Below are 12,316 nucleotides of genomic sequence, written 5' to 3'. Positions count from 1 at the left end.
TTTTTTTTTCAAATCAAAATCGGACATTTCTAATAACAAATAAATATTTTGTTGAATCTAGGGTGGCTTTGTGACTTGAAGTAAATTAATTTGCTCTTGGATTAAATATTTCTGTCTTGTAACTAAAATACACTTTTGAGACGTTTTTTTACTATTATCAAGTAATTATTCTCTACCGTCTATAGGGAGAGGATCGTTTTGTTGGATTTAATAAATTTGTCTTCATAAAAAGAATTTTGTCTTTTTCTAAGTAATCTGTTTTTACCGAATGGGCGTGCAGATTGTAGGTGGCTAAGGCAATGATTGTATCAACACTGCACTAAGTTCCATGATTGCACTTTCCATTTAACATCAGGTGGATTGAACTCATCTGCCTGTCACGTATAAAAAAGGTTACAGTTTAACGATGATTTAATTTTACAGCATCAAACAATCTCACGTTTGTGGATCACGTTGCATATTTCACGGAATTAATCCAAGAAACAGTGTACGAACTAGAAAAACATGGATGGTGGAATCTTAAAATGATAAACTACACGCAAACAATTAAGTAAAATATCTATCATATATGATTTTTTTAACGTCCTCCGTTTACACATTAACTCGATTTTACACATATTCGTCTGTTGCTTTGAAATTTACTCATTTTGTTTGATCACAAGTGACCTACGGACATTTTTCCATGACCATCACTGGTTGCAGCTATATACTATATGTAATAATATGCGTTTTTTAATTTCAGGCAAACTATTTACGACTGGAATTTTGAAGCGACAGCGACTTACCACGACGGATTTTTGATGTCCATAGAGAGAATCGATCTCAGGGACATTCGACAACGTTTCGATACAAAGTTAGTATGCTAATTTGTGTTCCCTGGGTCTAAAACCTATTGAACTTTATGTTTTAGGGCGACTTCAAGTCATACGTTCATAGAAACGCCACTGTGGCGCTCCTGCATATAGGATGGAAAAAAATATAGTCTAAGCACTGCTGCCGCGCCAGTACTACTTTTCATGTAATATTTGGAAGCGCAGTTGTAGCGCCACTATAGTGACCATAGATATAGAACAAAGGGGAGATATGTAATGACGCTATGTAAGATCGGGTACCGATGTCGCCACTTTTTAGCTTGTGTGCAATTCAAACTTTACGCTCTATTATTAACCGACTTCAAAAAAAGGAGGAGGTTCTCAATTCGACTGTATGTTTTTTTTTTGTATGTATGTTACGCGATAACGCCGGTATTTGAGAACCATTTTTCATGAATATTTTTTTGTTGAAAAGAGGGCACCTCCATAGTGGTCCCGTTTAATTTTGAAGAAAATCATCCACCTCTAAGGATGGCTGTCCACGCATGAAGATTCATTTTTATAAATAGCGCCTAAATTTTAGTATAATGAGCAATTATTTTAATGGTTGATTTTGCTATTCTTTAATGCAAGGCGTTTCTCTCTATATAGTTTGAGTAGTGAGAACAGATTTTCAATTATCTCCTGTGTCAAGTCCCGTATAGTGGCGAACTAGGGGATGAATCCGGGTTTGCGCACTTTCCGGTAACCGATTTCAATATAACTTGGTAATTATATGTAATTCCACGTACTTTTGAGGTCGGTTTTTTTAGTACTCTGTACTGAGATTATCTATAACCATAACTAAAATATTTTGATTGTGTATGGCTTAAAACGTGAAAACGGCGTAACACAATTTTAAAATTTAACAAAATTAAACTTACAGTCACTTGAGTAAGAATTATATTACAATATTTCAGTATTTTTTTCATCCTGGTTCAGCCATTCACTATCAGGTGGCGTTTTAGTAAAATGCTACTGGTATATAATAGCTAACTATTACACGTTAACTATTAAACGTCACTTATGCAGTCACAATTAGGCCGGCAACATACCGAGCGGAATTCCATTTCGGAATATCGATTCGAATATCACACACATGTACATACGTTTATTTCCGTTTGGAATAACAAGACTCAATTGAGAGACGTGATATATTGAGTCCAGATGTTCTAGCAGCGAAAATACGTACGAAATTTACGAGTGTGTTGCGACCCTGCAAAATCTATGGAAGACTTGCATTCGAAATGGTTTTTTTCGTGAGGGATCCCAAATATACAAGCCACCATATGGAATTTCGAAACGGAGAAAATATCGAACTAAATACTGCTGTATGTGTGTGACAAGTCCGTGATTTATATGGTTTTGCTGCCTTCAAAATTCCGAAACGGAATTTCGAAACGGAATTCCAACTGTATGTAAGTGAACTAAAAATTACTGAAGCGGTACAGACACGCGACTGGCACGCCACAGTCTCACAACAAAACTCCGGTGGCTAATTGGGCACTCCGGAAGAAACAATTTACAACAAAATTCTATTGATAATAATATAAACCTATTGAATCATTGACTTACAATTATATGGACGTCGGGTCCGCGCTAAAAAGTGTCCGAACTTATAGGGCGTTAAAATCGTATACACAGCGTCATTCACGCTTTAGTCTTCGTTTGTTCGACTGACAGCGAAGCAAACAAAATTAGAGAGTACTGTGATGACATTACAATTTAAATTCAACGTTTTAGCTTTTTCATATTCCTTTACATGTCACTACGTTTAAATAAGTTGACTTGGGACATTTTTTTCGTGGTTTTTGCATTAGACCCGTCGTCCATTTATTTGTAAATCAATGTATTGAATACAGTAATTTTCTTGTAAAATTTCGAAGTAAGTTTGTCTTTTTTTCTGCTGTGAAAATTTTTAGGATTCGTATTTTCACCCCATATAGTAACCAGAGTGTATCCTCAATTTTACTATATATTTTTTTCAAACTGATTGATTCAACACTTTCGCTGTTATGTGGAAGCAACCAAAGCCATTTGTGGTTGTTTCGACTTAAGACAAACTTCAAGGTTAGTGGGTAAAGCATTATAATGAGCTATTGTCGGAAGTAGACATTTTTTATCTGTCTAAATACAAATTTAAGAGAGCGGTTACTGGAGCATTGGGTATGACACTGTAGTGGATTATGAAACTGTTTCTTTTTTAACTGTACTTAGTAATGTTATGAAGTTTGTTTGTTTCTTAAACTTTTTTCTTTGTCGGCATTGTACTTTTAAAATTATTTTCTTTGTCAGCATTGTACTTTTAAAAATTAAATTAGCGATTATGCTTCAATTTAAAATTTTATATTCATGTAGTAATCTGGATGATGTGGTTGATTGTACTATTAGCTAAACCGATATTTTTATTCCGTATAACTCACCATGTACAATTGTTTGTCATTCCTCAATAAATAAATAAATAAATAAAAGCACGCAAAAATATTGTGCCTTGGAGCCGATGTACGACTTCGTACCGGTCACGACCGAAACGGCGGGACCCTGGGGTTCGAAATCATTGCAGTGCCACTCAGAGCTTTAAATCGCAAAGATCTGAGGGGCACTGCCACTTCGCGAGACATAACTTGACAAGTCCTATTTTCGGTCGGTTCGAATCCGGCCGAATCGAAGGAATTTTTTCTAAGTGTTCTAAATATCGAATAAAAAAATTAAATACAGTGAATAGCGACATCTCTAATCGAGGCTAGTAGCTGTAAAGGTATCTAACTGCGTGACGAAATACTTCATAAATTTCTCATAGATGGCATTACGGCTAATAAGTCGTTGCAAAATCAAATACAAAGATACGACAACAAGCATATAGAAAAATTCGTGAGAGCCGCTGGTTCGTCCCGTGGCTTAGTTGGCATAGAGTCTGGCACGGTTCGCTAGAAGACATCGGTTCGAATCCGGTCGGACCGAATTAATTTTTTCTAAGTATTCGATCTTTGTATTCATATAGTTATAACATAATATTCATATTCACTGCATACTCATACACATGCGAGCACTTGTAAAAACACACACTCGACTCGTCACCACATTGTTTACTATAACAGCGTATTTATACTTTTCATTACAAAAAAAATCGAATTGTATAGGGTGGGAGCCGGAGATCTACAGATCTGATGTGTTACAGCACAGGGCTAGTTACCTTATATGGACTACAGTCTCACTTAAGGTAGTTAACCTGTAGCTTAATTCAAATAATGGAAAGTGTGGAATTATACAACCTTCCTTTTAGTGAGAGAGTGAATAAATGTCTTATTATCTAATTTACAAACAGACGTTTCTAAATTGGAACCTGGGGGCCTACCATAACCTTTCCAAAAACAATCTTATTTCAATGTAAGCATAAACTAAGCTTATTCTAATATTACTCATTTTCGTACCATGACAAACCTATCAACCAAGTAATATATTATTGCTAAAGTGACTGAAAGAACGAATGATTTCGCAACTTTTCTTTTCTTAACAGTCAAAATTCTCTGAATGTAAATAACAATAAGTACCTAAACATTATACTACGATAAGACAATTCGAAACATCAAAAAAGAAAGAGATGGCATTATATGGTTCACAAGCGTTATCCCTTTTCTATTTTTAGTAAGGAATAGACAATATTGGGAAATCATTCGTTCTTTCAATCACTTTAGCAATAATACATTACTTGGTTGACAGGTTCGCCATGGTACGAATATGAGTAATATTACAATAAACGTACTTTAAGCTTACATTGACATAAGATTGTTTTTGGAAAGGTTGTGGTAGGCCCCCTGATTATCTTATATTATATTTATTTCGTTACTATATTCCGATAGATTGACGAGTTCTCAAGTTTTCACGATTGCTACATAATGAAAAAGAAAACTATTTTTTAACCGACTTCAAAAAAAGGAGAAATCTCTCAATTCGACTCTATGTTTTTTTGTATGTATGTTACGCGATAATTCCGGCATTTGTAAACCGATTTTAATGATTATTTTTGTATTCCACCTCTTAAGGGTGGCAAGCTAGAGGATGAATGACTTTTGAGGTCGGATTTTTATTCAGATCCAAATCCCTTGACCATGGGAACTGTAAAAACCCCGAAACGTTGGTTTGTTTGAAAAAAAACAAATCTCGCCCTTGGTAATAAATAACATTTGCAAAATAACAACTTTTATGAAGAGAAGCATTGACTTACAAAATAAATGGACGACGGGTCTAATACAAAAACCACGAAAAAAATGTCCCAAGTCAACCTATTTAAACGTGGTGACATATAAAGGAATATGAAAAAGCTAAAACGTTGAATTTAAATTGTAATGTCATCGCAGTTCTGTCTAATTTTGCTTGCTTCGCTGTCAGTCGAACAAACGAAGACTAAAGCGTGAATGACGCTCTGTATACGATTTTAACGCCCTATAAGTTCGGACACTTTTTAGAGCGGACCCGACGTCCGTATAATTGTAAGTCAATGAAGAGAAGTTTAAAAGTCTATAACGAAAATACTCGATATTATGGTAGTAAGACATTTTAAAATTCATTACTACCAATATTACATTAATTTATTACGTGACATCTCTTGTCAACCTCTGGTAGCTGTAAAGATACCTGGCAAGGTCTAATCACTACGTAAATTTTTGTTTTTTGTATCCATAAAGAACGACGTCGTAAATAATAGATGACGCTGGCGTCTCTTTTTTTTGCCAAGTACTTTATCAGAAACCGAAATTGATTTCTTAGAGGCACGGATTGACTACTAAACGTATTTAAAGTCAAAGTCAAAGATCATTTATTCCATAGGTAAAATAAATTTACACTTGAAAACGTCACATTTAAGATACTGCTCGTTTACTACGCTGACCTCTCTGAGAAGAACGAGCAAGAAACTCTAGAGATTGCACTTTTCAAATAAACTTAAATGCTATGGTATACACTTTGAATCAAATTTGTGTGGATTCTGGAGCTGCGTTGTCTTTCCATACATATTTATCTAACAAGTAGTCTTCAAATTTGTAGTATGACTTTTTAATCTTATTGATCTTCATTGAAATCTTTATTGGAATCTTATTGTAAAAACGTATACAGTTCTCCATAAAAGAGTCGTTTACCTTGATTAAACGAAATCGTGGTACCATGAGTTTGGACTTAGCACTAAGGTTAATATTATGGATATCTTCGTTCTTATTGAAATTATGTATATTTTTACGGGCATATAAAATATTTGAGTAAACATGTGATGCCACAGTCATGATACCAGTCTCCTTAAACCTTTCTCTGAGAGAAACCCGAGAGCCTAGACGGTACACAGAACGAATCGCTCGTTTTTGCAATACAAATATGATTTGAATATCTGCCGCTTTACCCCACATGAGAATCCCGTAGGACATTATACTATGAAAGTAACTAAAGTAAACTAGTCTAGCAATAGTAACATAGGACAGTAATTGAGTCAGCGTAAACTTTTCGAATATTTTACTTAAAGCTGGTAGAATTGAAATGGGCCTATAGTTGCTAGGATCAACTTTCCTACCGCTTTTGAATAAGGGTATAACCTTGCTGTATTTCATTAAATTGGGAGAAACACCTTCGTCAACGCACCTATTGCAAGCTACAGCTAAATGTGGGGAAACAAGATCAATAACTGAGTCTATAACGTTAGTTGATATGCCCCAGAGATCTTTCAGATCAACAGAGATCCAGTTTTTTTAACATGTATTGATTTAGAAGCTTTTATGATGTCTTGTGGGTTAACATGACGGAAATTAAATAAACTGCCACAAACGTTAACATTTTCCTTTAGGAGATCAATAGCAAGAGAAGGGGAGGAATTTAATGATTCTGTAGTGTTCACAGCAATTTCCGAAAATAACAATTCAAAAGCTTGAATAAATAAATAAAAACATGAACCCTGTATGCCAGTAGAAAGAATGAAGTTATGGATAAGGTGTAATGTATAGGCAAATAACGATCAGTACAGAGTACAAAAAAAACCTACCACAAAAGTTCTCGGAATTACATCTATTTGCCAAGTGTTATTGAAATCGGTTACCGGAAAGTGCGCGAAACCGGATTCATCCCCTAGTTTGCCACCCTTAGAGATGGAATATTTTCTTCAAATTGAAATGGAACCAATATTGAGTATCTTTTTTCCAACAAAAGAATCATCAAAATCGGTTCAGAAAATCCGTAAGTTATCGTGTAACATACAAAAAAATACAGTCGAAATATCGGAGGTTCTCACCTCCGCCTTTTTTTGAAGTCGGTTAAAAGTACTTCCCGCGTTACCCATCAGGGGTTTAACAAGTATAATATCATTTTTTTATCTTTATTTATATTTAGGAACTTTTATACGTTGTATAGTAATAGCCTTTTTGTCTGTTTCGTGTGGGGATTGCTAAATATACAATTTATAGTACGCAAGGACGTTCTGTTGATCTGCAGGTCTCTCATCAACGCCGCCCTCTCTTGTTCGTACCGGACACATTCCAGTAACAAATGATATACATCTTCCACTACTCCACATAACTCGCAATTAGGAGAATTGATTTTTTTCATTAAGAAGGCATAACTGTTTAATGGAACGTGTCCGGTTCTCATCCTTAGTGCGATGACAACTATTTTTCTAATCGCACTCTGCAAACCAAGGTAAACGAGGTGGCTGACTCTGAATCGCACAGATACCAGATCTCTTTTTCCCTTGATCTGATATCAAAAAGTATAAAGTCATTGATACCCGTTAAGTATAATGTACTCTTTGCTACCTGGACCTACATAGTCGTGTGAAGAAAATACTTTCATAGATTTCTCACAGATGGCGCTAAGGCAAAAAATCCATTATTACCAAAACCAAATATCTCTAACAAACGTATAGACAAATTCGTAAAGTCTGCTGACTGTAATTGTAACGTAGTTGATAGAGAGGTCGCCCTGGCACAGACGTAGGTTCTCGTAGTCTCTAATGTTTTCTAAGGCTGCCGTTCCACCAGAGATGTGCGACGTAGCGAGGCGGTGTGCTAGGAAAAAAATCTACCAACACGATTACAACATTGTCCTAGCCTCGCTTAGCGCAGCTCGGGTGGAAAAGGGCTAGCGGAGCTAAGTATTTGTACATACAAAATAGCGAGAGATGTGTGCGAGGACCTTTCTTTAGCGTAGTAGCATCAGACAGTTCCATTGATGGTACAGAGGCAATCATTTATGCCGTCGTTCCATTACGTAATAGTTCCATGGCAAATGTTGTTTTTTGTTATCCGTAGTACGTACAGTTTGGAATTAAATTCCTTTCGGACCGTTAGTTCCACCCTTGGTTCCATAGTAGAATTATAGGGACCAGAAACAAATATTAAATTATTTTTTTAAATTTATTTAACAAATGGAATTACAATATTAGGAATTTGTGCGAGGGATGCGGGCGAGGAATGTGTGCAAAACGGTGTAGGAAACTAGAGCTACTGAAAGTGTGACACTTACTGACACTGACACATCGCCGCCACTCTTAGCATTGGTAAACATAACATCGCTTCACAGCGCCGCTACACGTCCTCACAACGCCTCGCTTCCTCGCACAACTCTGGTGGAAAGGCAGCTTTATGTATCTTTATTGTTTTTTCCAGTTCTACCACACAGGAAATTACTGGCACCATTTCGGGAATGCTAAACTTCCATGAAGTAACCGTAGGTCACGATGTAATTGTCGTTATGCCTGACGAGACAAAAAAGTATACAGGCACATTCAGCTACAGGAAGCATGACTATGCCATTGAGGTAAGTGTGCAGATAAAGCGAGCTGGGGACGCTAGTAGACGTGGAAATCCATGCGGGGTACGAGATCTGCAGCAGGATGCACAGCTACAATACAACTGAAGAGATCAGGAAAAGAATGGTACCGCCATCCAGTTCGGTAAACGCTGACCGTAATTTGCCTAAAGGCCCATTTAGATGGAGAGAGTTTGTCGTCTCGAAGATACGATTATCGAAAGAATATAAAAAACTTTCCTCGTCTAAACATTTGCGATTATCGATCGTCCACGTGAGCGATAATCGGCTCGCCTTTCAATATTGAACGTCTCCGTGTAAACAGAACTCGAAAGCAAAAATCGTATTTCGAGTTTCTGTGCCATCTGTTTCTACTACGAGTGCAGTGCGCGAGGGTGTTTTGATTATCACTGCTTTTCTAAGACAAGAATTAATGAAACGAAAACGAAAAAAAAAAATTGGATTAAGAATGTTATAAAATTTGCAAAAAAAAAAAATGTATATTTCTCTACAATGCAATGAACTCAGTATTGTCATTTGGAACTCCAAATTTGAATGATTTTTGCGTCATTTCGATATGTCCATAGTCAATACCGCAGTAATCACTGAATGGCGATTCTCGCACTCAAAACGATTCGAACCGATTTGTAAGATAATCGTATGAACTTGGAAAAATGTCATACGAGATCGTGTTTAGACAAGTCGAAAACTCGTAAGCAAGAATCTCCTTACTACATATTTCTCTGTGTAAACAGTCGAGGAGGCGATTAAGTTGCTTGCGAATCTCGTATGACATAACCGTAGGCGAGATTTTAATTCTTGCCTGAATGAATGTGATACGATAATCTTATGGCGGTTATTGCTTACGATAATCGCCTACGAGTTTTCGTCACGAAGCGTGCGAGAAACTCTCTCCATCTAAATGGGCCTTAAATCAAAAATATAAGGTTAATATAAGGTTCAATGTCCTGAAAACTTAGCTTTTACCATTAGTCATAAAAATGCTTGCGACTAAATGGTAGAAAAGTTAAGTTAAAATAGATTACATATTGTTGGCGTACATTGACGTCAGCACCGACTTTATTTCAGGTAGTAGCAGTATCGATGTTGTCGCGCGCTTGCATCGCTGCTTAATATCGCGCGCGTGTGTAACCGCTCTAAATGGTAGAAAAGTTAAAAATGAGTTACACAGCGTTACACACATTTAGTCAGCATTGATTTCATTTCGGGTAGTTGTTGTGGGTGTCCTTTTCAACAATATTTCAAAGTTTTTCTAATTAAAAATTATTTTTTCCTAAAATTCTCCTCCAGTGACTCATTCTTTCCCTGGACTATTCAACTGGCATCTCCATTTTACCGCAAATTGCCCTCTCCGAGATTATGATTTGATGATCACAGTACTCTGTCATGAGGATGTAAAGTACCATTGATGTAATAAGGTCACATCTGCAAAATGGTAACTTTTCAGAAGAAAGGTTTAAAGTATTTTATTTTATTCTTATTTTTATGCACAAATAGGAGAGCTATAAAATTTCACATGTCTACTTACATAATTTGTTTCATGTAATTCGTATTATTTTTACAACTGCGTATGGTTTAAGCAATTTTGACGTATATTACTCGTGGCTTTATTATATCAAGGGAACGATAATGATATCGACGCTGGAAAGGTAACACGTCCAACGTGCATTTGAAAAATATTACAGGAGAGCGATTTAAAGTTACCTACTTTTTTTAAGAAAAATAATTCATAACTCTAACTTCATTTGTTAAATGGAAAAACTGAACCTTTTTAGTTTTCCATATCACACACAAAATTAGAATTATTATTCTTTTCTTAAAAAAAACAAGAAACTTTAAATCGCTCTCTTGTGATATTTTCTAAATGCACATTATCTTTCCAGCGTCCATATTATATTATCTATATTTACTCACATTGTCTCTGTTATTTAATCCAATGTCCTTCTATTTCGCATAATACACACTCAGGCGCACACACTATAGCATAACCTTAAGGAAATAGAGACGAGGCGCCTTGAAATAAGTACATGCTTAACTTAGTGCTAGAACCAGTCTCTGCAAAATTGAAAAAAAATCTTTTACAAACAATACTATAACATTACTGAGTGTTTTTCAATTACTAACTTGGCGGGTATCGATATCATATCGCACATATTGAAATTACAGGCACATGGGACTTGTCAACTTCTGTCTCAGGGTGACAGGCGCAGTGGTAGTGCCCCTCAGATCTTTGCAATTTAAAGCTCTGAGTGGCACTGTAACTGTTATGGACAGGCGTGTAGCTTACCATCAGGTGCACGACTTGTTCGTCCCGTCACTTGATGTTATAAAAAAAAACATTGAGCTCATCACTAAACAAAAAAGGCAACTTTCGGAAAATGGCGATTAAATTTTCTAAAAATGGCCACACAGAGGCGGTCACCCCGCGCGCGGATGATGCACTACGAGAGTGCGAATGCCGATTATGCGAATGACAATAGTGCGAAGACGATCGCGCGAAAGCTTAAATGCACGATAGTACATTTACGCGAATGGTCAGTTGCGCGAAAGTTTAAATGCGTGAATGACGATAGCACGAAGATACATTTGCGAAAGCTAATTATTGCAAGGCAAGGCATGTTAATTGTTGCAAGTACTCCTATAGCTGCAAGTTGTTGCGATTCTTTGCAATGCAAAGCTTTCATAATCAATATAATACGTTTATTTTTGTTTAAATTAACCAAACAAAACAATCTTTAATTACGATCAATCAAAAAAACATTATCGAAAATTTTAAAAAATTATAACGGGTTTTTTCTCCGAATTGTAATAACCTGCAGCCATGGGAGCACTTGCAACAATTAATTTGCCTTCCAGCTTTAAAGCAAAATGAACTAACACGCATTTAAGCTTCGCGCAACGGACCATTCGCGCAAATGAACTTTCGCTCATTTAAGCTTTCGCGCAACCGTCTTCGCACTATCATAATTCGCGTAATCGTCATTCGCACTCACATAGTAATTAAACCCGGCCGCGGAAGCGTTCCGGGCGCGAGAATTTTTGCGACCGAGACGCGCATTTCAGGTTCATAAAAACTACAAAAATTCTCGCGCCCGAAACGCTTCCGCAGCCGCCTTTGTGCGGTCTGGGCATAAAAATTTGAAAAAGCGTCATATAGTTTAGTGACCAGTTTTGGTTTGAACGTGTGTGGTGTAGATACAGTTTTATAATTTTATTCCAGATTCACAAAAATTTACATACAAACATAGTTGAGGTTTCATCCCGTTTGTATAGCACTCAGCGGGGTGACTTTGGAATGAAAATCTTGCCTTATGACAAAGTTGCCCAACTCTTAGGCAGGCACGTGAGTAAAATTTACAATAATAATATTAAATAATTAGATTTAGTAGCAGTAGGCTCCTTGTGAAAGAGTTCGTCCAGGAAAGTACTGCCGCCTTACCTATATCTGCCGCCAATCAGTAATGTCAGCATTACTGCGTTCCGATTTGAAATGGTAAGGATGCCAGTGAAATTACAGGCTCATGGGACTTATCAACTTATATCTAAGGCTCGTATTCTACAACTCTACTCAATGCTCAAGTCGGGATTTGAGTATGGTTTAAAGCGCTTGAAATCATACTCAAGTCCCTGCCATTAGGGTCGTATTTCTAGTGCTTGAGTTT

General features: G+C 36.5%; 1 protein-coding gene across 1 annotated transcript in view; it reads left to right on the top strand.

The window, feature by feature from the left end:
• LOC113240257 overlaps positions 1-8,507 on the top strand; it is a gene marked incomplete at its 3' end in the record, with an annotated part of 9,353 nt that extends 846 nt beyond the window's left edge. The window contains exons 2-4 of the mRNA XM_026477513.1: positions 424-550; positions 743-853; positions 8,492-8,507. Of these exons, the coding sequence (XP_026333298.1) occupies positions 424-550; positions 743-853; positions 8,492-8,507 (254 nt within the window). The remainder of the gene's footprint in view (positions 1-423; positions 551-742; positions 854-8,491) is intronic.
• Positions 8,508-12,316: the final 3,809 nt, after the last annotated feature.

This window comes from Hyposmocoma kahamanoa, unplaced genomic scaffold (genome assembly GCF_003589595.1).
Source record: "Hyposmocoma kahamanoa isolate Upper Pololo Valley unplaced genomic scaffold, ASM358959v1 129, whole genome shotgun sequence".
Taxonomy (NCBI): Eukaryota; Metazoa; Arthropoda; class Insecta; order Lepidoptera; family Cosmopterigidae; genus Hyposmocoma; species Hyposmocoma kahamanoa.
This window is presented reverse-complemented; position numbering and strand designations above follow the sequence as displayed.